Source organism: Hypomesus nipponensis, chromosome 16 (assembly GCF_054491055.1).
Source record: "Hypomesus nipponensis isolate SF chromosome 16, ASM5449105v1, whole genome shotgun sequence".
Taxonomy (NCBI): Eukaryota; Metazoa; Chordata; class Actinopteri; order Osmeriformes; family Osmeridae; genus Hypomesus; species Hypomesus nipponensis.
Window position 1 is genome coordinate 5,016,158 of NC_140376.1, and position 26,496 is coordinate 5,042,653.

The 26,496-nt window shown below is 43.3% G+C and overlaps 3 protein-coding genes across 5 annotated transcripts; all 3 read right to left on the reverse strand.

Annotated features, from left to right (window-relative positions):
• Positions 1-26: 26 nt before the first annotated feature.
• LOC146254477 (uncharacterized) lies at positions 27-3,470 on the reverse strand. Of its 2 annotated transcripts, none has more exons than XM_084675627.1 (5): positions 3,328-3,470; positions 2,295-2,564; positions 1,484-2,038; positions 675-888; positions 27-561 (listed from the first exon to the last, which is right to left on the reverse strand). In XM_084675627.1, the coding sequence occupies exons 2-5, from the start codon at positions 2,551-2,553 to the stop codon at positions 306-308; spliced, it is 1,284 nt and encodes a 427-aa protein (XP_084531753.1). In that variant the 5' UTR covers positions 2,554-2,564; positions 3,328-3,470; the 3' UTR covers positions 27-305. The 2 variants fall into 2 exon arrangements, with proteins under 2 accessions (XP_084531753.1, XP_084531754.1); XM_084675628.1 differs by lacking the exon at positions 3,328-3,470 and adding an exon at positions 3,081-3,197.
• Positions 3,471-4,109: 639 nt separating this feature from the next.
• ctdspl3 (CTD (carboxy-terminal domain, RNA polymerase II, polypeptide A) small phosphatase like 3) lies at positions 4,110-8,148 on the reverse strand. The gene is made up of 11 exons (XM_084676072.1): positions 7,835-8,148; positions 7,413-7,536; positions 7,178-7,312; positions 6,751-6,865; positions 6,307-6,418; positions 5,565-5,651; positions 5,386-5,448; positions 5,211-5,290; positions 4,889-5,015; positions 4,719-4,814; positions 4,110-4,606 (listed from the first exon to the last, which is right to left on the reverse strand). The coding sequence occupies exons 1-11, from the start codon at positions 7,952-7,954 to the stop codon at positions 4,541-4,543; spliced, it is 1,125 nt and encodes a 374-aa protein (XP_084532198.1). The 5' UTR covers positions 7,955-8,148; the 3' UTR covers positions 4,110-4,540.
• A 3,007-nt stretch (positions 8,149-11,155) lies between these two features.
• On the reverse strand, positions 11,156-26,061 carry arid3a (AT-rich interactive domain 3A). Of its 2 annotated transcripts, none has more exons than XM_084676232.1 (8): positions 25,690-26,061; positions 24,923-25,205; positions 16,632-16,704; positions 15,323-15,506; positions 14,808-15,043; positions 14,205-14,492; positions 13,093-13,182; positions 11,156-12,892 (listed from the first exon to the last, which is right to left on the reverse strand). In XM_084676232.1, the coding sequence occupies exons 1-8, from the start codon at positions 26,034-26,036 to the stop codon at positions 12,747-12,749; spliced, it is 1,647 nt and encodes a 548-aa protein (XP_084532358.1). In that variant the 5' UTR covers positions 26,037-26,061; the 3' UTR covers positions 11,156-12,746. The 2 variants fall into 2 exon arrangements, with proteins under 2 accessions (XP_084532358.1, XP_084532357.1); XM_084676231.1 differs by having other exon boundaries at positions 14,205-14,495.
• Positions 26,062-26,496: the final 435 nt, after the last annotated feature.

A 26,496-nucleotide genomic window follows, 5' to 3' on the forward strand; every position in this document is an offset into this window, starting at 1 on the left:
GTCAAATTACTTCCCAAAACATTAAATAGGCACTGGAATAGCTTCAATTGACAGATTTCTTTTTCTAAAGCATTGTCCAAAAACTTCCTCCAAATGTAGATGGAAAACGGCTTGCATTTCAGATAATAAGCATAAATCCACATAAAAAAAGATCTGTATATGGGAGCAAAATACAAGTTAAGCCTTCACAGTCTTAGAGGTTAGTGGCATTCTGTGTAGCTCTGCTGAACCCCAGACCACAGGAATGGGCTATTTCTGGAAGACGCTTTTTCTTGAAAGAAAAAGGGACGTTGTTCTACTCCTCACTAAGTGTCCAGGACGTCTGTATCTGTGGGTACGCCACTCTCCAGTTTGCCACCTTGCATCATCTCCAGCGGCCAGGAAGAAGGGGTCGTCTGATTAAAGAGCTTGTCCTCTGACCCCAAAAGCAGCTCTCTGAGGCCCAAGTCGCACAGACAGTACAGATTAAAAGCCACCATGGCAAGAAGAGGAAAAACAGTAAACCCTGATCCAAAAGCTCGCCAGGAGCTACACACATGAAGGGAAAACCAGTAGAGTAGCCTACGAGGAAAAGAGAGGGAACATGTATTTTAGTGTTGTACCATACCATATCGTCATGACATTTGTTCATCTTAACACTCACTCGCGTCACATTGACAGTTTAGGAGACTTACCTTCCCAGAATAAACATGGCAGCCAACACGGGCACCACCCTCAGCTGGTCTTGGGGAAGGAGAGTGGCCAGAACAACAAGATTGAGAATGTAAAGAGACAATTGCTCTGTGGATGTGGTGACAAACAGCTGCTGAACTGCCAGTCGTCTGGGAAGTGTTTCCACAGAACCCAAGGACCCAGTACAGAATCGGCACATAGCACCCATCAGCATCCCTAGACAAGGAAGGGAAAGGCAGGGCTGGGTTAGCAGCAGCTGAAACGGTGCTCTTTGGCCACAAATAAACACTGAGGTCTGCATTATTGTGATTCAGCCTGCCAGCATGGTTCTTTAGCATCCTGTTTCTGTAAAGCTTCAGCTATTCAATGGGGATCATTTACAAATAATTCATAACACAATCTTTTCCTTGTCTCCGTCTTTTCATGATAACCTGAAGGTGGATGACTGGATATGCTTCCCCAGAAAGAAAACTAACTATTAGGACACGTCCCTGGAGATTTGAGAACTGAAGGTTTTTTTTTTTTTTTACTATTCTTCATACCCTTTTAAGCTATATATAAGAAGAGGAAATTATGCTCCTCCCTTGAGTCCTGGATAGATTGGTATTGCCTTGAGGTTTAGAAAGTAGACGATTAAAAACAAGACTTTAGACTTGGATGTAGACAAATTCCAAGACAGGAGGGGCAGACAGCCTGCAATTTCTCTTTCTTAACTCTGCATTAAAGAGAGCCTCTCACAAAATCATCAGTCAGACAGGGTTTAGGCTTCAAGGGTTTCAAGTCTGTCCAAAACATAATAACCAAGACATACCCAACAAGACTGGAATAGCAGCAACAGCACAGCAGCCAAGTGTGAACACCAGGCGACTGAGCATGTCAGGGCAGTCAGGGACTTCAATGGGAACATAGAAATAGAGTGCATAGAGAATCCCTGCCGCAGACAGGAGGGAGGCCAGCACAGAGCACAGAGCAGGAGCTCGTCCGCTTTGGCAACATCTACAGCAACTGCAGCAACATCGTCCCCTGTCTGAGACCTCGAGGGGAGCAGTCTCGCATGTTCCCTGCCCGTCTGAACTCCACATGGTCATCTCAATGCTCTCCGGTGGCAAGTCGATCAATGGGTGACCTTCATCTACAGTGGAATCTAGATTGTTGGATTCAGGACTCCATCTCAGTGTATCTGTTCCATTGGGAATGTCTCTCGAGCAGGCTGGATTTGGCGTACTGATGCAATTTTCCACAGTGTCTTCCAAAGTGTGCGCTGCAGCAATCGGACTGGAAATAGTTCCTTCCAGTGCTCCCTCATCCCCCTCATCTAGTTGTTCTTTAGCGAGGGACTCGCTAGGCCCAGCCTGGTGACAGGGATCTGATCAAAACAAGTCATATTCAAATATTATTCAAATGGAATATTCAAAGCAGCAAATATCTCTCCAACTCATGAACACACAAATTCACTAGTCGCTTTTTTCTAATATTATGTTTAGTCAACTCTATTTGAAAAACTTACCTACAACTAGTGCAAGAAAATCTATCCATCGGCCATGAATAAGGTTATCTGGTCCATGCTCAGCATTAAACACTCAAATTAAAAATCAATCAATACTTAGGAAAACAGTGTTTACCTGCTGGTAGAGGAACCAGCGAATGCTGGGATCCTGTGAATGAGTGTGAGGAGGAGCGAAGCTCCTCTACTGAAGACTCTGGACTGTCTGACACCGGTGCCAAGGATATCTGGGTGTCCAGATCGAGAAATGGGGAGAATGACAACCGGGCTGGGTCAATGTCCTGGAGTTGATTAATGATGTCACTAATGGACTCCTTCACCATGTCGATCTCCTTCACATCTTGGGGGTTGTTGGCTTGACGCCCTGTGGTTGTCATTGTCGCAAAACCTACAGTGAAAATGAATAACGTAATTTACAGTATGACCAAATCAGTTTGGTGTCTAAACAATGAGGAACCTGTTCAATTGGGTATGTTAGATTTTGCCATGCCTGTATATACCCCCTTCGAGCTAGACTGGGGATATGAACATCTGGGGATTCAATTTGGAGTTTGCCCTTGGGGCACCGCCAATCGTGGCGGGCGGCTCGTTGTCTGATTTTACACTCACGCAATTCTGAACAAAATACGAACAAGAAAGGTACATTATCCAAAGCAAAGAGAAAAAGTATCAATCGCAAGCATCTATTAAAATTGCGCTGACTGGTCTTCAATACCCTGCGCTCGTAGGGCAACCGTTTATGCGTTTCCCCATAATAAAGACGGACCTGATGTTTCCATGGTGTTGGACCCGTGATGGGTTTTAAAACGATGTGCCAAAGAGTTCAATCTAGTCCATAGTTTTTTATCGATACGTTTATATGCTAATTACAAATTCTACAAATGATTTATTTCAAAGGCCTTACCTTATCCCAAATTTCCATGAGACTACTTTGTTTTGTTTATCAGTGAAACAATTGATGTTGATGGAGATACAAATTAGTTTTATTTTAATGACGCAAGTCGAGTGTTGACTATTCAGCTCATTATTTGTTAGATAAAGAGCCGCGATCATCAGACTAAAGTTCCACACTACTAATAGCCTATATATGTAAAACTATCACCTCATATTAGGCTTCAGAATTCGAGAAACAAGACACTAAATGAATTTACCGTTTTCGCAGGATGCACGATTGACGAGGTACACTTTTTGATGAAAATTCCTCAATGCGGTTTAGGTTTCCCTCACTTTTGTCTTCCAGTATTCTGAACTTCTGAATCAAATTTCAAGACGGACAAAATACTATGCTTTAGCCTCCGCCCACACTTTCTGGGTACCATGTCAAACAGACCATATGGAGAAAATAAATCCGAGACGGATACAATGGGGGGTTGGGACTGTGCTGTTAAATGTAGCCGTCTCATTAAGACATGTATAACTTGTAAGTGACAGCTCAAGACATTTTCAAACGTTCTTCTTATAAATCTATATAATTATGTGTGCTTGTATGTTGCACATTCAGATTATTATTGTGCTATTGTTATTAAAACGTGTATTGGCAGTTTCATCAAGTTGCATACCAACTCCCGTTCGGCAAGTAAAGTCAGCCAGGTAATCGGAAACGTGTTAAAAATCAATCACAACTATATCGACAATACGTGCCTTGCTAAAAGCTTCACATTTTAGGTTTAAAGGAGCTTAAGATTGGTAAAAGATGATGGGAGTCCTACAATGCCACTCTTTGTGCTCGTACCACATGCGAGAGAAACTGAATTGAGGAGGATAGAATTTCACTGTAGACTACATTTGGTGGGAGGTTCGCCTTAGAGGGGGAGGGGGGTTCATTGCGCTGCTTGTTAAACATGCAAAAAGCTTCTTATACCAAATAAGTAATTTAACGCAGTGTAGTCATTATCATTAAACGTATCAAAATGACAACATACAGGAAAAAAACTAAGTAATTGTTGCGTTATTTATTTACATAAACGTTGTAACTTTCAAACAACATTTCATTTTCCTCTAAAAACAAAATATACAAATAATTTTGGACAGCAAATTTCTGAAATTACAGGGATTGTGTATTTAAGACATTTTAGTCTTTTTTACAGCACCTACATTCACTTCCACGGAAGGGAGCATGCTGGAAGGTTAGGGTTGACCACTGACAGACACCACAACACTGAAGGATCCTGTATATATATATTAAGCAGAAGATTGTAGGTTGAAGCGGGTTGTGTACTGTGAAAAATAATATCAAGATAGTGTAACAATAGCAACAGCTAGTTGAAATGATTCTCGGATTTCTCTTATGCCAAGTGTGAAATATTCATATACATCACGGTGTATCTTGAAAAAGTTTAAAAAGAGGATGGCAATGAAAGCCTCTTAGTCTTCAGAGAGCAGCCTGTGAAAGTGGTCAGTTCTCCTCTTCAGAACTGCCCGGAAATCATCCTATAAAACACAGATAAGAGCACTTAACTAGCAACTAATTGAAGAGAAGACTGTAGTGACTGACTCTTAGCATCCACAGAAAGTCAAAGATCTATATTTTTTAACAACTTACAGCGCCTGACAGTCTCTCCAGGTATGGGATAAGCTTTTGCAGTTCTTTATCCTCCTTGTCCCCAGACCAACTCTTGATGGGAATCATGTTCATCAGCTACAAAACAAGACGGTTAAGTCAATATTGAGAGTTAAACGGTTCACGATATGTAATATCACCTATGAACTTACATGATAGGGGTAAGTGTGTGGAGCATTGTCCAACACAACGGTTTTAGCCAGGTCCCTCTGAAGCACTCCCAGGTCCTTCACGTAGTGTCCAAGGACACAGGTACAGTCCACTTGATAAAGTCTATGTCTAAAGAAGGTAAAGAAATTAGCGTCATTAAAAAGATGGGTGTGCAGTCCAAAACAAAACGCCAACAAAACTGTCAGCAATGTAGCAAATGGGAAATACCATTTTCACTGAATGTATCCAACAGGGTCTGATCTAGATAACTACATTATACAAAAGCCTTTCTTTAGAGAATGTATGAAAATATTAGAGTCATACCGAAACAATTTTCGCCGCGGGTCCAAAATGTCCAGTATCTTTTCTGCGTATTCTTTCTTTGCTGATGTGTAAACAAACATCTAGGGACAAGAGTAGACATTTAAAGTTGACGACAACACCCTATAAATGTTGATACAGCCTTTTGAAGAGAACTTGAAAGAAATTTGAGGCCTACCTCAAATACTTTTGACATGGCTTGCAGAAAGTCCTTCACATACGGTCGTAGAATCACATAGACCTGAAATAAAATGTATACATATTCCTCCTCAACACGCACCTCCACATTCCCTCACGGGGATTGCTGGAAACAGACCAAACACTGCCGTTGTGGATTAAGACATTCGTCCTACTTGCCTTGTACTCGTGGTCCTGGAAGGCTGTGCAGAAGGTGTATTCTGCTTCCTCTATGACACTGAGTGAGCTGTACATGAGAGTCTCATCCTACAAAAGAACACAAAGATCACATGACATGACATCACAGAACCCCCAAAATACCTAACCCGTGCACTGCAAAGTACCAATGCAAGGTAGTGTTTTGTTAACCTGCAAAATAAACAAATGCAACTTAAGTCCTTCTTAGTTAAGAACCATTCACATTTAGCAGACGCTCTTATCCAGAGCGACTTACAGTAAAGTACAGGGACATCTTCCCGAGGCAAGTGGGGTGAAGTGCCTTGCCCAAGGACACAACGTCATTGACACGGCCGGGAATCAAACCGGCAACCTTCTGATTAACAGTCCGATTCCCTAACTTCTCTGCATGACCTCGTTCCACCAACTAGGACTAAGGCCACAGGACGGACTCTAAGAAATAACTCAGAATTCACCATCCCAACAGCCTGTACAAAAAGACTCAGCAATTCATTCATATGTATCTATGTACTTGTTAATTTAGTTATCACTGTTTGATTTCAACATGTACTGAAGTAATCCGTGTAAAATCAACACAATTCAGTGGTACATGCTCGACACATTTTGCACTGCGAGTTGATTCTCAATCAAATCGAAAAACGCTCAGCCATCTGACCCACCCTTTGATCGATTGACCTTTTGCAGGTCAACTACGTACTAACAGTCTAATAACAAAAACATATACCAGGTCTAGAACCAGCGTAGCTTGCGGCGTGCTCCTCGTCTTGGGTGGAATGTCTCGGACGCAGGGTTTGGATTGCTGGGACCGGGATGGAATGTTCTTGATGAAGGCGAAACTGAAAACGACCATAATACAAGGGCTCTGACTGACACTTTGAGGGGAGTAAGTGGACACGATCAAAGCTACAAACACAACCTGTACTAAAACCTGATCCGTCCAGAAAGTATTTCAGATCAACAAGAAGGTCCTTGAGGGTTTAGGTTGGTTGAGGGGCAGTTCCATGGGCGTATGTGAAGCCCTCTGTGACATGCTTGCGTGTAAAAAGGGCTATACAAATAAATGTGATTTGACAAGATATCCAATTGCAACACAACTGGAATGAGGTGCAGCCTTCGGTATAAATGTACTTTACTTAAAGACCGGAAGAATAATGGGAGCAAAACTCACGGGCTGAAAGCATCTTCGTTGTCCTCCTCTCCTTCAAGGAGGCTGATGGAGCCGAAACCAAACACGCATTGTTCTGGACTCATGAGCACATCCCCACTGCGGGGACTCCTTGAGTCTGAACAGAGAGTGACACAAGTCTTAGAATAAGACAGTACTGTGGTATCACTGCACACACTCATGCACCGCTGACCTAATTCGTATTGCCTCACAAACGGACAATAACCTCTATGGAGGATGGTTAACTGTGGAATACAAAAATGAATGTGCTGCCAGCTGCCACTGCCTCATTGTCTAACAGCGGGGCTGGAACAGTCCCTCCATTATTTGTTGGCTATGTTTTTTTTTTTTTTTTATCAAAGCAAGGAGCTTTAAAGCAACCATCTTTGAAAACATTTGCACGCAAACCTGGAAGGGATTGTTTACTTACTTTCTTTGGTAGGTGTGAGAAAACGAACGATAGGTGTGTAGATATTCCGCACTGCAGAATTCTGAGGAGAGGGGTGGTCTATCTCTGATAAGACCCTGTGATGTTGCACCCTGACAGGAGTCTTGAAGACAAGGTCTGAGGGGCATAAGTTACAATTCAGCCAATGTACAGCAGCAGGAAGAGCATGTTTTGGTATAACTCTTCCAGGCTTAAGACACTTTAAAAATAACTGTACCTTCTCTGTCAGCAAATACAGCCGGCCTTTTCCTTCCACGACCCTGTGCAACAGGGGGGCGTCTTGTGGTGGTGTCTTCGTAAGAGGAGGGCGAGTGGTACTCTTGTTCAAGTGTCTCCTCATCCTATATACAGAATTTGAATTAAACACTTTTTTTTTTAAATAGTTTAATTAAACCTGTTCGTCTCTCAAAACATCCTCGGCCTTGTTGCTTATCTACGTCATCATTTCGATGAGCGCATGCGTGGTCTCCATTGTTTTTAGCAAAGCTGGCTAACGTAGCTAGGCTAGCTAATATGTTCCATTGCTTCCATGTTTGCATAACTAACCAGATACAGCTGGTGTTTGGCCTTTCCGGTTTGGGTGAAAATAACACATAGCTAACACAGATTACAACAGGCTACTACTACATCTTCAAATACCTTTTCTATATTCCGTTTTCCAGCTCGCCGAGGTGGCGGAGTTGTCGAGGGGCACTGACCGTTGTCGTTGAACTGTGCCAATGATGGGCGGTCGTCAATAGTTCGGGATCGTAATCTCATTTTTGCCAGTCTAAATGTTGTAGATCATAGTTACATAAATAACTGATTTAAAGAAAAATAATGTATTTTAAGCTGCTCTTGTTTCCTAGTCCGATTCGATTCACCCAATGCTAACCCGTCTCCAGATTTCTCGACTCGTCTTCAAATCTACCGGGCAGATACGTTCAGTGAAGTAGCTAAAAAAACTGGGCGGAGCCTCAAGAATCAACGTGATACCGAACTCACGTTGCAATGTGAGGTCACTGACTTGACAAAAGGGTGCCCAACTAGAAAAATCAAATTATTTAGGCCAGCCATCAAACAAAGCTATGTATAATGAGTCGAGTGGTGTACAGTTGATTTGTAACGTAGTGTTTGTCCGAGTTTCGACTATTTATTTGTTGTTGATTATACATTTATCGGGACAATGTTACATTCTAAATGTTGAAAATGTATTTAGTCAAGTCACATCCATTGGCCATGTGCGGTAATAAGTTCAGTTCTTTATATGTTGTGTGAAAGAGTAGCACTAACACCTCAGTTTACATTTTAGGAAAAAATTATATTTATTTTAAATTCAAAAAAAGGAACTCACGCAAACACATACTGAGTAAATAGGCAAGACAAATTCTTCACCCCACAGAAAGTCTTAAAAATAATAGATCTCACATTCTAAAATGCTTGTTGTCAGTCATTTTAGGGGCATTACACCTTGCTAATAAATGATCGTTACAACATGCCACATTTCCACTTCACTGTTTCCTTGTATTCTAAGAAACATCCCATTTAGTGAAATAAAAATGTCATATAAAATTAGAAATTAACACACATATACAGACTGTAAAATACTTGTGCCTGTATCTTAGAAACTATGTGTAGACTGTGGCAGTTTGTTACCGGAGTATAACCTGTTAAAAACAAAATGCTACATGACAAATAACCTGTAACACACCAATAATGAGAGAAAAGGATAGAGAAAGAGAGAGAAAGAGCAAGAGAGAACTTCCCCATGTGCACACACTAAACTGTAACTTTAGCCTAGCAGAAATACATCTGTAAAACTGGAGGTAGAAGTATATTTTCCTGAGAAGAAGACAGAAGCCTCATTAAAATTGATTTTTTTTTTCTAAGAACATTGAAAACAAGTCAGCCACACCAGGGCTGGTGTGTCAAATGAGCATTCCCCAAATTATCATGATTATCATAATTATCATCATAACCACCATTTTTAATCACAAACATCATCATGTATGCCATCCTTTCTACATGTAATCTCTTGTGTCTAGGGTTGCACAGCATATCATGAAGAAATAACTACAACATAATGGTATATAGGTATGGTATATAGGTATGACAATCTAAAGCCATCAAGTATTTTCTGAAGCATAATGTTTAGTTATATATACAAGTTATTCAAACAATTGTCACAGCATAAGGCATCTTGTCAAATAATTGTTTAGTTGACAATGGTCTTAATTTCATCTTCACATGCTGTGGTCGTCCCTGCAGTATACACCATGCCATTTGCTTTAACCTACTGCAAGGTTAGTTTCATGTTTTAAGGCGTACATTTCAAGAAGAGAAGATATAGGAATCATGTAAAAGGGTATGAAATGTAAAAGAATACAATTTTAATAATAATAATAATAAGTGCCTTACGTGAATTGCAATAGGCTAATTCAATATGTAAGGGTTCAATTAAATAAAAACAGGCTCATTAAGAGGCCATGTTGAAGTCAAAATTGTACACCTAGCTATGGAGAAGAGACAACGAGGATTCTGAAGGCAACCCAGATAGATATGTAGGGTTTAGACAGAGAATAACAAATGTGTGATTGTAACCGATCCACCAGGTGGCAGCCCCACTTAATCTTCCCTAAATCTCAAACACTTCATAAAAAAGGCTTCTCTGGTTTCCACTGCATGTTTCCAAAACAATCTAAACTGACTATGAAGAATGATTATGGACAGATTTAAGATGTCATCCGATTGTCTACAATTATTTATTCTTCACACCTTCTCAGATAATTTGTCAATGCTGAAACACAATCTTTGCAATTTCGGTCAATAAAGAGCGGGTTTAACAAACACCAGCATATATTATCTTAATATAACTTAAAAGTGATATTGTGTGATGGTATTTTAAAACACATCTCATTGAGGTAGAGAGGCTTCATTCAGGTCAAATAAATCAGCTGGAGATCCGACCATGAGGTAAACCGTGCTGTAACATCCCTCTGATTGTCACTACCACAAGGTCAAAAATCAACCTTCCCTGAGGATGCTAAATACAAAATCACTGAGTGATAAACCCCATGGATATATGTAAAATGTTATAGTTTGAGTACCTATGTGGTTCAAATATAAAATCTGAGTGCTGTAAATCAATGGATATGTTTTAAACTGAAAGCTGGGTGCATTGATGTAGCATAAGGGACAGGGAGGTCACAGGGACCAATCTAAAAAGCAGCTCTGACTTATTGATCAGGATTGATTGGGTTTAATTCCACCCCCATCCCTTCAGCTGTAGCGTACATTAAAACATACGTCTATTTTACTTTCAGCCATTCGTCATGACAATAAGACGACTCCCTGACGTTCTCCAATGAAAAATATTTGTACAATTCATTACGGTTGGGGCAAAAGGATGATTGTGTGTAGCTAATTAAGTCAAACATGTACAGGCAAGCATTACTGTACATAGGTGTTACTTTACTTTAAATCTAGCTTTAGAATTGTACGTACGGGCCCACTGCTGATAATGTGGATTTTTCACTAGCTGAAAGCTCTGGAAGAAGTAATTATTTTACACGAATCCCACAAGGGGGATCTATTCCTTTCCCTTGACATAAAAGCCTTTTTTTTTTATTCCCTCTTGTTTACAAAAAGTATTGAGCATCACATGAGTCACTATTGTATCAACTGTATAAGATCTGTACAAATGTTTGCTACCCAACTGTGCTGACTGATTGACAATGCACAATGAGAACATAGACATTGCATAATATAGATGACTTCTTAAAAGGCTTAGTGGCTTTTCACTATTTTTGCTATCTTTGACATTTGCCAGTGTGTGTGTGTGTGTGTGTGTGTGTGTGTACATTTTTGATAAAACAGAAAATATGTGAAGAACAAAATTACATGAGAACTAATACCTACCTGCAGAGCAGTGATGCTCCCGTAATAAAACAACAAAGAAAAAATGAAGACGGTGAGACGAAAGAGGAGACATACATGAAGCATTGTTTCATCAAAGATCAGAAACGTAAAGGCAGAGTTACACCCAAGCACATCATGATTGTTAATACAGTGAGGTTTACACAATAAGTACTGCTGTCATACTCATTGTGTAAAACTATTTTAAGTCAAGTCAGGGTCTATATATATATATTTTGCTTTGATGATACACATTCTTGTTAGAAAGATGGGTAAATCTTTAAGGCCTCAAAGCTTCCAGGAAGCATGATTATTTCCTGCATCGCTATGGAACATAGAAAAAGGTCAATGTAAAGGCTAGTCAGATTGGTTATCTATAATCTCCTCAATCCAAACTGGTCAAATCGACCCTGTCCAGACTGCAGATGATATGAGTCGATAAGAACTTGAGTCTGAGAAAAGAAAACGAGGCAAGCAAGTTAGTGTGTTTCATAGGATTCATGCATCATCTCTTAGAAAGTATGTTGATAAAATTGAGAAAAATTATAACTTGTTTCACTCTGTAACATTGACTAATTCCAGGTTATATACTCTACATTTGTCCCAATACCCTTTGAAGGGCCCCAAGTAAATCAACCTTGTCTGATAGCAGTGAGAATAGAAAGAAGCAGCATCCTTAAAGAACCAAGATGCCCCAACCCATCTCTTTAGTCTACTTCTGCTACATTTGCCAGGAAAAAGAACAGAGTTATAAAAAAAGAAGAAGCTCCAACTAAATATTGAGATACAGGGGATGACACGTAATGTTTCCTGAGTAAAACAAACACTTGCATAAAACTAGAGATGTGAGAAATACAGTGATTGTTTCATTGCAAGTTTGAAGACACCTGAGAGAAAACTACAAAACACACAAATATTAGGCCTATGAGCATAAAGGATGCTTACCAACATACATCAATGAAGTTCATAAGTCTTTAGGGGTCATGTGACAAAACAAATACCTGTGCTGAAGGTACAGTACAACCCCTAAAAAGGATCACTGCCAAGACTGTTTTGACTGCGTTTGAGGTCACAGTGGTACTTTGTTATATTATGCCCTTAAGATACAACATATAGTTTAAAGCTTTACTTATCAAATAAAGATATTAATAATTTTCTCTTTATAGAATCCTAAATATATTTTTTATACAGTAAGGATGTTAGTGGTGATTGTGAAGATAATGACGAGAATAACAATAATGATAATGTTACTGTAAAAAAAAAGAAAAAAAAAAAAGAAAAAAAAATCTTCTTGAGAAGAAGCTTCATTGTCAGTCAGTAGGTGTGTTTATGTGTAAACAGTGTATTACCATTCCTGTTAAGTATTTATCATTTGTTCTCTGATAATCTGTACATTGTTGTAGAAATACATTATTCACAGGCTGTGCATATATTTATCATATACTGGCTCTTTGTTGGGGTTTTCAAACTCATTTTGGCTAAACTGAACGGATAAGGGAAGGTTTGGTGAGAGAACCTGAGATAGTTTACTTCAAGTGGTCTGAGTTTCAGTTAGTCACTTCTGCTTGTATTCTCCTTCTTTTGGCATAGGCTGTGTAGAAAATGAGGTTGGATTTTGGCTTTAGTTAGCATCAAAAAGGTTAAGGGTCAAGGGTTGTTAAGACGATGGGTGGTTGGAGGTGGATGAGGTAGGTGTGTGGGGGACTGGCTGAGGCCCACTGCGCCCGCTAGGAGCTTTGTTGTTATTGGATGATCCTGAGGGGCCTGTCGAGGCTGCCCCTGCTGCCTGAGCAAAAAGCACACCTACAGAAGACAAACAGACAGGAAAAGTGTGAAGAACCCGAGTCTTGTTACAGTTCAAGTGTTTAGTTTCCATAACAAATATAAATCTCCACTGTTTGCAGTGTAAACATATTGACGATAACGCTCAACATCCACTTAAGAAAACGCCTGGTCTGTTAATGCAGTTACTTCCTGACTCGTTATGTGACGGGGGGACTCACCAGCGTAAACCACTCCATTGAGTTCCACGGACATGCTGATGCTGCTCATTCCGTTTGTTGTGAGGTTGAGGGCTGAGTCCTGTCTGCCATCTGTAAAGGGACATTTAGCATCAGATCCAGAGAACACTAGTAAACTGCCATAAAAACCAGGAGAGGATGCGTTCAAATTTTTGTTTTATCATACAGATGTACATGTACCGGATTAGCATTGGGGCAGGGCCAACTACTCTGTATTAAAAGTTAAACATGTAATAGAACTTTACTGAGAAGATTGAGAAACCGTTCACATCAAATTAATTTCTCAAACTGACCTGTGAACCATCTGCTGTACCAACTACCTTAAACATCCACAATAATTTCACATCAAATTATTTTTTATAAACTTGTCTCACACAAAATGTATATTTGTCCTCGCCCACATGTATACATTAATGGTCTTCTTCAACAAGCTCCACTTCGCACTAGCTGAACAACTTCACATAAACAAATCTATGGTTGTTTATTTAGCTTCACATGAAGACCCCAATAATTCTTTAGGTCAAATAATGTAGAGAAAAACAAACAAACTCTAGGTCTCCTTTCCATCTCATCCACACAAAAACTTCAGTACTGTATGACGTTTTCCACTGATGCTAAGACGACATTGATTCTATGAACTTGGGGATTTCCCCCACACCAAAAATACCATATTCTTGAATGTGCAGTGTATGCAAAATCTGTGGTAAGAAATGATACTGTATTCAGTGATTTCACAGTAGTTACTTTAAAGTAAACCCTTAAAAAAAAGAAAAAAACTTCCCACATAAAATCCCTTATAGTCATGACCTATAAACAGGTTGTGTTATGTGTGAACAAAACTGACACCAACCCCATCCCCCCCCCCCAAAAGAAGAAGCTTGCTTTCGTGGGAGTAGTTGTCATGGTGTACATGTCCCACCCACACTTTCTACTAAGAAAATTACATGAAACGAGCACATTCTCAGTCATTTAAAAAAGTAGTCCCACCCACATTTGAAAACAAACCTATGACCCTGCTTTCTGCCATCTTACTGAATCATGTTTTCAAGAAAATGTTTAAAAACAAGTGTAGTCCACAGTCTCCCTCCCTGTACCTTGGTTGTTGATGCGGATGTTCATGGGCACCTGGGCGGTCATGGCCAGCAGGTTGTGCTGCAAGGCCCTCTGCAGCAGCCTCTGGTGCTCCTCGGCCCCCAGGGCCATCTTCTTCTCAGGGGGTTCTCCCGCCTCCAGCTTATCCCTCAGGTGCTCCAGAGCCGCCATCTGGGCTGCCATGGTGGCCTGGGCCGCTGCAGCAGCCCGGGCCGTCGCCATCGAGTGGCCCGCCATCGCTCCGGCGGGCATGCCTCCCATACCGATCCCGTGGGTCAGCCCACTGTCCTCTTCTGGATGTAGGGAGGGGCGAAGAGAGGGGGAGAAAAAGTGTAGTTTAGATGAGAGTCTGGATGTGATGGCTTTATGTCACATTCATGTTTCCATACTTTTGGTATTTACGTATGTTATGTGAGTGTAGAACTAATATATTTATTGGAAGGATGGTGACAAATATAAGTTGTGAAACATTTGTGCTACGGTTAAATTGCTGACTTTGATACAATTTGTAAGCAACAGAATCACAGTGGCAGGAGTGTAATGTCAATAATACAACAATACAGCAACAACAACAACAAAAAAACAATCCCATTTTTTTTTTTTACCTTTCTTGATTTTCTGGGTGGGGGCGAGCGAGGCTCCGTTGGTGCCCAGGCCCTGCATGGAGAGCTTAGGCGAGGACAGCATGGTGGGGGTTCCGTTGGGGGAGTAGGTGAAGAGCGAGCTTCCAAAGCTCTGTCTTCGGCCCTCCCGTCTGTTGCTGTCGATGGCGGCTTGGAGCTCGTTTGGGTTGCTCAGGCCCCTCTTGTCACATTCGTAAGGGTACAGGTACTTCATGTATCTGCGAAGGGGCCACACTTCGGTCAGATGTTTCACAAGGAAGAATAGGAGTGTGGAACTACACCTCGCCATAGCAACGAATACGATGCGTGTTTGTATCTGGACTCGTAATGGGATTCTGGATCCTAAAACTAGCTTTGTACTGTTAAAAAACGTTTTTAAAAAGGTGTTGTATTAGAGGCCCAGTCTGAATCCTACCCTAGCTTTGCACTGTAGGAAACCTTGTTATAATGAGTCGTCTTGGGGGGGCGCGGGGGGGGGGGCACGTGTGGTGACTTACTGTGTTCTGAGGGTGAAGGCAGCGCTGGTGATGGAGGTGGGTAGGTTGAGGCCCTTGGTGATCTCCCTCCACAGCTTCTTGTTGATGACCTCCACCAGGCCTCCCTTCTCCGTCACCAGCTGGTAGAGCATGTACAGGTCCAGCACCTGCTTGGCCATGATAGGGATGCGGTTCACAGGCGTTCCTACAGGGAGCAGGCAGAGAAAAAGTGTTAGCCTTTTTCTTTCTGATATATTTTTGGCATTTTGCTTTACTGGACTGGTTTTTAAGTGACGTGAGACAGGAAAGGCAGGGAGAGACAGAAGGGGAAAGTATTCAGCAAAGAGCCAAGGCCAGATTCACACCCGGGCCTCGGCCAACATGCGTTTATCTGGTAAGCTATGGGGACACCCCAGAAAAGTGTAACCTTTTTGGGGCAGGAAACAAAGCAAAAACACAACATGAACACGGTACGGTGTATGCCATTTCCCATCACAATATTTAAAGAGTGCAGATGGAAACGGAACTCGCGACTTGGTGTGCTTTGAAAATGAAACAAACAAGACGTTTAAACTAGACGAAACATAAGGTAGTCGTTAACCAAAATATCTCACTGAAGCCACAAGAGTTCTGAGTTGACGACTGAAAACCAGTGCTCTTAGATTTCTAATCAGTTCCCCATCTTGACACCAGAGGGCGGTCTCGTATCCTTCCATGGTGCTGGGCAGACCCGCCCATACATAGGTAGGATAACTGACATTGTAAACATCATACACAGGATTTTCTACATTCAGTCAATATCAGGCATTACGCAACCCAAGGAATGCACGCTGGCATTTTCTGAGAGGAATGTCTCTTCCATTGGTTGCTTTTAAAGCGATCCTTTAAAAAAACCAAATGATTTAATACGTCAACTTCTAATTTATTTCGAAGTGCAAGCTGTTTCAGTGGTACGACATGAGACACATACGAGCAAAGTAAATGGAAACAGGTGTGAATATGAATCCAATCCCATTAACAAATGCCAGCATTCGATTTAGCCCTACGATGTGGGTCGAGCAAGCACGCCATAATGAATAAAATACATGAAGATCCACACACCTAGCTGTAATCTGAGAGTGGTGTTTCATATGTCAGGGAAAGGGGGGAGGAGCAGGTGGCACACAGAGAGAGAGAGAGAGAGAGAGAAGGGGGGGGGGGTCTGTGAAACTTGCTATCAAAACCAGTCTTCCCTTTAGCAGAGTCATTTAGATGAGTCTTGCTTTGAGACATTAGCCATGGGGGGGGGGGGGGGGGGAATGTGCATCCACACACACACACACAAACGTACCTCTTTTCTGCATGAAGCTGAACAGGTCGTCCAGAAACTCTTTTCTCTTCGGAACTCCATCCAGTTCATAAAGCTGTGTGGAGCAGAGGGGAAGTGGGGGAGGGGGAGGGAAAAAAAGAAAGAGAGAGAGTCAAAAAGAGAGCAAGAAAGAGGGACGGGAGAGAGACAGAGAGAGAGACAGAGAGACAGAGAGACAATGATAAAGGTGGTTACAGCTGGAAGCAGATTGCCAGGAGAGTTTGAGCCATTATTGCCCCCCAAAAATGGAGAGGAGAGAGTGCCTTGGCCATCAAACGGAGGAGGCCGTCTGATGAGAACCTGATGTGGGCCAGCTGCTATTGGGGCTGTGGGTTCCAGAAAGTTCAGTGAAAGTTAACAGTAAAAGTAGAGATCGCCCCATATAAATAGTGGGAGGCTAGTCTTGTTCCCTGTAGAAGATACTACAACGACCAATTCTTGGTAGAGGAACACAGTTAGCCAGTGGTTCGATGGACTACACATGATTTCAACTAACTAGACAAGAACATTGTTTCTTGTTTCAACTGCTAACCCACACAGACACACACGCCTTACATTCCCTTAGACACACACAAGGGTATCACTGAGAACAATAACATTCCAACATACAAAGTTAAACTTACTACCCAACTCTACACTAGTCCTGTAAAAGTACTTTTTCCTTGCGGTAACCACAAACAGACCCTTTTCTTTGTGGCGTTTAGCACTCATTAGTGACACCGAGCTGCCCTAAGATCTTATTATCAGAGATGGGGGTTGGATCACAGGGCGGGGGAGGGGCGGTAATGTTGGGGCTGGAGGCAAGTCGAGTCTTAATTACAGGATGCATGCATTTCGAGGAGTGCTGCACCATAAATCTTGGAAATGGCTCCTCTCAGTCTCTCTCCCTCTCTGCTTCTCAAACCAACACATCCCTACACCACCCCCTGCCCACACACACACACACACACACACACACACACACACACACACACACACACACACACACACACACACACACACACACACACACACACACACACACACACACACACACACACACACACACACACACACACAGTTTTTTACTGGATCTCCCTGACTCTGCCTGAATCACTCCACAGCTATCAGGATTTCCCTTCTCCTCCCAGCCCATCAAAACGATTGTCTCCACTGCATTCTTCCTGTCCTATTTCTTGGAATTGAACAAGTAGCCTCCCTCCTTTTGCTGTGGCTATCCTAGAGTTGTAACACCTCCTGATAGCCAGACCCCCTAACAGATAATCACAATGACGAAGGACCCATCTGGACAAATGCAGATAACCAAAGAACAAACCGCAAATTAAAAAACACGAGTTCCCTCTAGGTTCTGATGGAACATCATAAACAGGGAAATGTGCCGCTGCTAGTATAATAGCTAGGTGAGAACAACAATTGCCAGGGTTACTGGTGAGAGTGAACAAGAGTCACAAGGTATTAGAAGTAAAACACCAGAAACCACTTGGCACATGACAGAAAGAAAAAAAAACTGACAAGCATCTTGTTTGCTAAGCAGTGTACACAGGGTCTAGAACATTTAGCATTTCTAACATTGAACATTATACAGGAGGTGCCAACCAATCGGGTCCCATTACGCCCCATGCAGGGGGCCCAGTCTCTCTTATTACTGGATCCAGCTGCATCCTTTCCCAGGAACTCTTTATAGAGCACCCCCACCCACCCCAACTCACTCACATACACACACACACACACACACACACACACACTCATTCACACACAAGCATATACAGCGTTCATGTACACATGACCCACTCAACCCCCTCACAGCATAACACCAGCAGATCACATCTGTTTATCTAGGTTGGGACGGGTGTGGCTGTAATGGCTATGCGTTTTGAGATCAAGTCAAATCTATAGCACACACACTGATATAGGGGCGTCTCCTCAAATTGAGTTTTTTTTAAAATGTTCTTTTCAAAACCAGTAAGCCAAAAAGCAAGGTCACGGAGGAGTGGAAGCGTAGGTGAGGGTTGTTTTGTCTCCTCTCCCGAAAGGTTAGATGATACTACAAAGGGCCGTGCGTCTACAGCCAAGCAGACTCTTCCCCTTTTGAAGAGTGAAGTGCCATCTATTCTGTTCTGTGGCACCAGGGAGTTTGTGTCTGTTTGCGAAGCTTCCTGCCTCCTCTGATCCACCCAGAATGTTACAATGCAAGGACGGCAAACAACACATAAACCATCAGCAACTTCACTGTTGTTTAAATGCTCAAGTCTCTGCAGTGTTAACATTACTGATGTAGCAGAAATAGCTAGCGAGGGCTCATTTCTGCGCATTCTAAATCAATGAGGGTGGTCTGTTGAAACGTCTACCAATATGAAAAAGAAAGACGACATGAGAGAAAACAAGTTACCCACGTTTGGGCCATTTTTCTGACATCAGAGGGATGAAAATAGCATGGGTAGCTTCTGCTCCTCAAAGATATTAGGGGGAAAAGGACACCACTCATGGCCCAATACAAGTCATGCTGGCACCTTGCAACAAGTGTCGTGTAGCGCATAATTGGGCCTCGCTATTGAACCTTATCCCGATATAGACATCGAGAGGGGAACCCCATCGAGCTGATGGGCCACATGAGACGCTGCGTCTGAAACACTTTACCGTCTTTCACACCTGTCAATCACTTCAGGCACCCGCACACGAATGCGCGCGCACGCACGCACACACATGCAGGAAAAAAACATACGAGTACGCACGCACACACCAAGTAAGTCCACATGCCGCGCATTTGCACATGCCCTCTTCAAGTAAACATGTAGGGCACATGCAAAAACACTCTCTCATTCGAGCCATAGGAGGGAGTGGGGGAAGGGAGCGTAAGGTCAGAAGGGGGAGGGGTAGGTAGCACAGCACAAGAAGCTAGACTTCAGCAGTGTGCAGAGACTTCTCGATGTGACGTTTGTGAGCAAGGGGCACATGATCATATTCAACCAAATAGTGTATTCATTGTTTCAGTTTGAGGACAACAAAAGTCTGCCGTCTTTCCACACTATTTTAAAGGAAACCAGGAGTGACCATAAACAGTTTGTGTCATTATTGTGTTCCTGTTACAATCTTACTAGAGGCATTTTCAAACCAGTTTTACAAAGAGCAGACCCCACCTTACTAGGCCTATGTCACGTACTAGGCCTCACTACTAGGATAGTTTAGTTTCAGGGCTATTAGATGATTAGTCACACTGGAGATGGCAGTGGGATGATTATGCTCAATGTGCGTTTCCTTTTTTGTATCGAAAGGACACATTTAGCTCAGTATACTACCAGTTCAGAAGTGAAGGTGTATGAGCAGCACATTAAGTTATTGTTCGGCTACCCCTTTCGTCACTTAACATTCAATGAGACCTGAAATGTATGTTACATTTCTCTTTCCCCTTGGCCCTCTCTGTCTTTATGTCACACAAGTAAAGATTCAAAAGGTTAACACCATGACAATTTCAGTTAGCTATTTAGCACTCAGACTGGGTCTTCCTGTCTCATATGTATGTAAATACATCTCTTTCACTCTCTCTCTCTCTCTCTCTCTCTCCCTCTTTCTGTCTCTCACACACACACACACACACACACACACACACACGCTCAATCTTTTCCATCTATTCTTACACGATATCTCTAACAAGTCTAGTCTGAAAGAGGATTGCCAACATATAGAAACTATACATTTGCATGGAAACAAAACTGGTTAAATGAGCTAGGCAGGACAAACATGCTCAAACACATCTTAATCCTGTCTGAATTCCTAAAGATCCACTGGGAGGTTGGGGTACTATCAGGATTAGCAGGAGAGAAACACTTACAAACTATAAGGCCTATTTTAAGCAAACACATTTTGTATCAGATACATTCTGAAGCTTTAAGGACGCATGACAGCTGATGACAGGAGGTTTTTAAGTTTTTCCTGTGTGACAACTTGATGCCTACCCCTGGGGCGAAAGATTATTGACAGCCTCTCTCCTCTCTCCAATGATTTAATGTGTTTCTCCATCTGAATATATCTACTGCTGACATAGAAATGGAGTGAAAACCTGAAGACGACACACATGACATGAAAACAGTATGAATGCTATTTGGTGCAACATTCCGTCCAACATCAGCTGGGAAGCCTAGTAGGCTTTGATAAGAATCAGAAATAGCCGCCAACTTATGAAGCATGTAACGTCTATGTGAGTGACTACGGATCATGTACTGATGGCATGTCCTGGTAACCACGGTGTTAATGAGGCGTATCAAATGTGCACATGCCAAAAAGAGTTAGGGAGAATGTTTTTTTTTTTTTTTTTCACGCAAGTGGGTGTAGCCATGATTTATTTTCACAGAGGACATATAACAAGTCTCAAATAGAAAACCGGGCAACCAGTTCTGGAACCTAATGGCTTTACAGAAAGGGAAGAAAGCATTTATTCAGCGCCAGGGCAGATGATGGGATAATGTCGTCTCAAATGTCACTCAGAGATGGAGACAGAGATACAGGAAACCCAGGTCTTGAGCCAAAGTTGGGACAGACAAAGAGAGGAACACATGTCGTGTCTCTGTGAACAAGGCCGCTCGCCCGGTTTCCCCTCCCTCTCTCAGCGGGACCTCCTGAAGCGTCAATCACAATTGATTGCCGTAGCGATGAGTCTGATGGCTGACTACCTTCTAAGCGTCACCAGAGTCCCTCCCCTCAGGCCCCCCTCCCCCATCTCATCGTGGCTCCTTAGTGATGGAGATGTCTTGGACGCGTGGAAGGCCTTGCCTGATCAATAGGTAGATGGGCGACACTTAACCTTTGGTGACCCCTGATTTGTCCTTCCCTTGTGTGCTGGCCAGTCTCTTAGTTGTCCTCTGAGAGTTTGGGGACAAAGGCGTAAATCTCTGTAATGGTGCTGGAAGGGGTTCTGTATTCAGCCTAGTAAAAGTGGCCCTACCTGATGCAGCTGACAGCAGTGTCTGGCCTAACCCAAACCCTGAACAATAGGTTTGGGACCCCCAAAAAGTATCCTGATCAACTTCCAATATATCGGTTCATATACTCATCTGGATTGCATTGTGTTTTAACTGGATTCAGCCATGGCCTGCCTTAGTGCTTGTTGAAGGACACTCCAATATGGAGGTATATTTAAAAAAAGGCAGAGAAGTAATTCAGGTTTTGAAAATTAGCAGTCCGACCTTTTGCCCCCAAATCTTTCATACAAAAGAACACAACCCTTTTTACACTCACAATCCACTGAGAAATGGTTGGAGGCAAAGGCACACAAGAACGCCCTTTGTAAGACGAGGCATCTTGTCACGATGGCCCCTTTCAACATCCATATGCTTTGTTGCTGGACATCTAAAAGTCATTCAGCATAATCACATTTCTGTCCTTGTGCTGTGGCACAAGGTCACACTGCAGGCTTTCATCCATTAAAGGAGGTATGGAAAGCAAAGAGAGGCAAGTACACAAAACATATTCATAAGAACACACACATTCAAAAAGAAAAGATGTCGAGATTCTGCCACAATGACAGCCTCCAATCCATTACATGCAGAGAAAAACATCCATTCTCAATCTCCCCCTGGACAATCAATCAGCTGTCCAATGACAACAACATCGCTAAGAAACAGATTAAGGCTTCAGAAAATAACGTATTGAACTGAAAAAGCATCTTAAAAGTTACACGAGCGAGGCCATGTGAACGGAACACTGAGGAAAAAGTGCTGGCCTCAGCCTTTATGCAATCTTTGTTTACATTCCTGCTGCTCTCCCCCTTCCATCTAACCCATATTGAGTGTCTGCCAATTTCCAGAATCCCCTTGGCTGTATAGTTCTGACATCAGCCCCACACTGAAAGCTGGATGTTATCCAAAATGCTGCGCGGAGCTTTGCAGCCAAAAGCCAACATTCTTCTTGTACGTACTAGTTAGCTGCTGTTCAAAGCGGAAGCCCTTTTGGGTCTTCCTCCCTCCCCCACCCCCCCACCCCCCTTCTCTCTCTTTCCTTGTCTCTCTCCATCTCCCTCTCTCTCCCCCTTGCCACGCCTCTGCTCCTCCTTGACTCAGCGGGAACAGTTGAAAAGGGTCTGCCGTTGCCGTTTCCTCTTTTGTCATCAACCTTTTTGTCTTCCTGTGATGTCAAGTTCCAATCACAATGGCTTTTCTTTTCATCAAATAAAAAGACCCTCAAACACAGCCTTGGGATTCCTGGTCACAAGTCACTGCAGACGTGAAAGATTCATATTTATTCTTTACAAGCTCCTATTAAAAATCTCGCAACTGTGGTTCATGTAGTCTCGGATAATGAGCGCATAGTCAGCATTACCATGTGTGTGAGCTAATTATCTTAATAGTCTCCTTGAGCAATCTATAGGCAGGTTTTCTGACTTTCGCAGTCCATACCCCATCAGTATTTTCTAGACAACCTCTGTGGTGTAAGTAAAATGAATATCAGAATAAGAAGGACTGAAGTTGTTTGACATAGCATTAGCCAATGCACCTCATAAAACAGCTTAGGGCAAAAACCACAAGAGCATGTGCTCAACGGACCATTGCATCAGCAGAATCCGCCCGAAGACCAATTCCAATAAGTATCCCTCCCCGCTGGCTCCTGTTCACCCTTCACTTCCTGTGGTCACTAAGGGGCCCTACAACCCCCCTCCTGTTGTGTGTGTGTGTGTGTTTGTGCAAATCAATGTTTAATGCCAAGTCCCCTCCGTTCAGCCTCATAATACTGAGTGCAATGAATTTTTAAAGAGATCCCTCCTTTACGGTCCATCTGGGCTCCATCTGCCCTGCTGTCTGTATTAAAACTAGAGGGCTGGAAGAGACACGACGAGGAGGAGACTTCAAAGGCATTCTGGCTTTTTGGGGGCTTTTTCACCTGAGGATGAGAGTGATCTGGCAGGGGGGGGGGGGGTTAGAGGACACCGTGTTTTTTTTGGAGAGACCACAACTCGAGCCACAACTTCCGACACTGCCATGTTTACTTTCTTAAGCACAGACCCTTGCTGTCGTACATTGTAATAATACAGTCACAAACGTAAAGGCACATGTACACAGACACAACGCAGTTCAAAGTACCACCTTGAAAGACCATCAACATAAAAGCGAAATGTCTTTTGAATACCTTGATAAAGCAAACTAAATTCTGAGATTCTTCTCAGATATCACTCAGCACTATAATAGAGAATACTGGATCAGTTGTGTTTTTTAGATTAATTCAAAGTAGCATTGACAGGAGTCTTGCTATATAAAAGTATTAGGAGGTAAGTGTGTGGGTATCAAAACAGAAAAGGGTGGGGGGTGGGTAGGGGTGTAACTGAAATAACGCAGTTCAAATGGCAGCCGACCAGCAGTAAATTAGTTTCGATTGCAAAATAATTCTGAGTTGGTATAATTTGATCTTGGACGATGAATCCTTATTTGACTATAACTGTTCTGCCATTAGCGCATTTGCTGTGTCAGATACTGGCCTGCTCTCCCTTCAAATTTGTATTAATTATTAAACACATTGTAATTAGACTTCCAAATAGTCTCTGGTCACTGGATTTCGGAGCTATACATTATGAGGTGGTGTCTCCAGATTAGTCAAGGGGCAGTTTGTTAATCTTTTGGTCATTGCTTGAATGTCACCTGAAATTCTAGTTTGGGCGATACAGAGATCTATTTTAGTTTGAGGCGCGTTAACTGACACAGAGTGATAGAGACATGCAGCTTTTCTACGGAGGTCTGGATCTAGAATGGTCAGATTATCACTCTCCCTCAGGCTCATTCCAACTGTCTCCACCCACCTGCCCAAAATAAACCGTACAGTCTTTAACCCCTTCCACCCAAGGGAGCTCAATCCACTGAGACCATTTTGTCTTCGTCTTGTGCAAGTCTCACTTTTTCAAACGTTATCATGTATGTTTGTTATATTCACCCTGTTCCTTCTTGCTAATAGGCACATAAGAGAGTTAATAAATGCAAACTAGCTGTAAAATTAATAAAGTGCTGATGCTCACAAACATGTCTACATGGTGTCAGTACACAACCTAATGGGTTCACATCTCACGTTTAATGCAATTCATGTCCTCTTTGTATTTGTAAACAACTAGCCTCTGCATTTAGCAGGACTGCCTGCTGGTCGTTTGAAATGATTGAAAACAAACTCCAGAATATTTCTGAATGGCTGAGCTGGGATTTAAAATGCTCAATTTAAAAGAAAATGTGTTTCCCGTGGAAAAACAACAACTTTAAAACAAACGCATATCAATCTCGATCTCCCTTCCCTTCCCTCCCTACCTGTCTGAACTGCTCTTCGTAGGTCCAGTCTCCGTGGTCCTGCCCTCCCAGCTGGCTGTGCGTGGTGTGGGGGTGGAGCACTGGCGGCCGGGGCTCCTGCTCCAAACTGGGCCGGGCCTTCAGCAGCTGGGAGTGGGGGTGGATCTGGCGGTGAGGCAGCAGGAGGATGCCTTTCCCAGGGGCCACGGCTTCACGCCCCGTGGGCAAGCTGTCCTCGCCCAGGTCGTCATCATAGTCCTCCTCCATCTCGCCCTCAAAGTCCTCCTCGTCCCACTTTTGCTTGCTGAAGGGTGGAAAGGCAGATGGAACGCATATTTACATTTAGTCATTTGAGCAGACGCTCTTATCCAGAGTGAGTTACAGGAAGTGCAGGGACATTCCCCGACGCAAGTAGGGTGAAGTGCCTTGCCCAAGGACACAACGTCATTTGGCATGGCGGGGAATCGATCCGGCCACCTTCTGATTACTAGCCCAACTCCCTCACCGCCCAGCCATCTGACTCCCATATTAATGGAAAGTTCTCTCTCAGAAACTTTGAGAGAAGTCTCGAAAGCGTTTTCTGCCTCATCAATTGGTTGGTGTGTGACCTAAACTGTGTACAGTAGACCAAGCACATGGCCTGAAAACACTTCAAACACGACCCAGATGCTAATCAGCGATGGCAACCAATCAATACCACCACCCTATCTGCCCCACCCAGAACACAGTCCAATGTCTAGAATGGCACTTGATCCCATTTAAATGTAAACAAAAACCCTCCCACTCACATCTGCTCCTCCTCCTCTGACCCCATCATATCCTTGTACTGCTCCTCCCCTTCCTCCTCGTCATCTTCCTCCTCCTCGTCCTCCTCCTCCTCCTCCCCTCCGCTGCTGCGCTCCGACATGGGGCTGTCTGCCGCCCTCTGCAGCCCCGCCGCCACCGCCCGCATGGCCGCTAGCGCCGCCATCTGCGCGTGCTCCGCCTCGGGGGCGGGGCTTCCCATGAGCTCGTCGGCGCCGCGTGCCTGCGTCTGGCTCGCCGCCGCGGCCACGGCCGCCTGCTGCTCCAGCTCCAGCAGCAGCTTGGCCCGCTGCTGCCTGTGCAGATTCTCCATCACGGCTTGAAGCTTCATCTCCAGGGGGAAAGCGGTGCGCCCGTCAGCCGCCTCCCTTCCCCTCCCCCCAAAGATGCACCAGCCAGGGGCCAGTTGAGGGACAGCGCCCTTAGTCCTTGGATGCTGAGGGCGGGCGGGCAGGCGCTGGACCCTGCTGGAGAGTGTGTTGGAGATGCGGAGCCTTGGCAGGAAGGAGGAAGTGACGGTGTGACAGTGGTGCTCAGAGGCAGTCTGATGGGTTGTCTGGGGAGGTCTCTTTTGTAGCTGTCAAAGCCAGTGGGGACAGCACGCACACACACAAGGGTCCTTATCTCGAGGAGTGGACCTCTCTTATGAAGACAGCTCTACCAGGACCTGTAGGGGGGGGGGGGAGATAGAGAGAACAAAAATGTGTTATACTCCTTTCTATGACAGGTGGAAACAAATAGTGTTGAAACAAAAAGCACCGAGGCTGACATCTTGCATAGGTTGCGTTTCT

Excerpts from the sequence above, each read along its gene's own strand:
- ctdspl3 (XM_084676072.1), bottom strand. The coding sequence starts at position 7,954 with ATGAGATTACGATCCCGAACTATTGACGACCGCCCATCATTGGCACAG. Across the intron at positions 7,313-7,412 it reads TGTATTTGCTGACAGAGAAG|ACCTTGTCTTCAAGACTCCT; the intron begins GTACAGTTATTT and ends TATGCCCCTCAG. Across the intron at positions 5,291-5,385 it reads CCATGTCAAAAGTATTTGAG|ATGTTTGTTTACACATCAGC; the intron begins GTAGGCCTCAAA and ends TCTTGTCCCTAG.
- arid3a (XM_084676231.1), bottom strand. The coding sequence starts at position 26,036 with ATGAAGCTTCAAGCCGTGATGGAGAATCTGCACAGGCAGCAGCGGGCC. Across the intron at positions 25,206-25,689 it reads TCAGAGGAGGAGGAGCAGAT|CAAGCAAAAGTGGGACGAGG; the intron begins GTGAGTGGGAGG and ends TCCACCCTTCAG. Across the intron at positions 12,893-13,092 it reads CAATGGAGTGGTTTACGCTG|GTGTGCTTTTTGCTCAGGCA; the intron begins GTGAGTCCCCCC and ends TGTCTTCTGTAG.
- LOC146254477 (XM_084675627.1), bottom strand. The coding sequence starts at position 2,553 with ATGACAACCACAGGGCGTCAAGCCAACAACCCCCAAGATGTGAAGGAG. Across the intron at positions 889-1,483 it reads TGCTATTCCAGTCTTGTTGG|GGATGCTGATGGGTGCTATG; the intron begins GTATGTCTTGGT and ends TTCCTTGTCTAG. Across the intron at positions 562-674 it reads GCCATGTTTATTCTGGGAAG|GCTACTCTACTGGTTTTCCC; the intron begins GTAAGTCTCCTA and ends TTTTCCTCGTAG.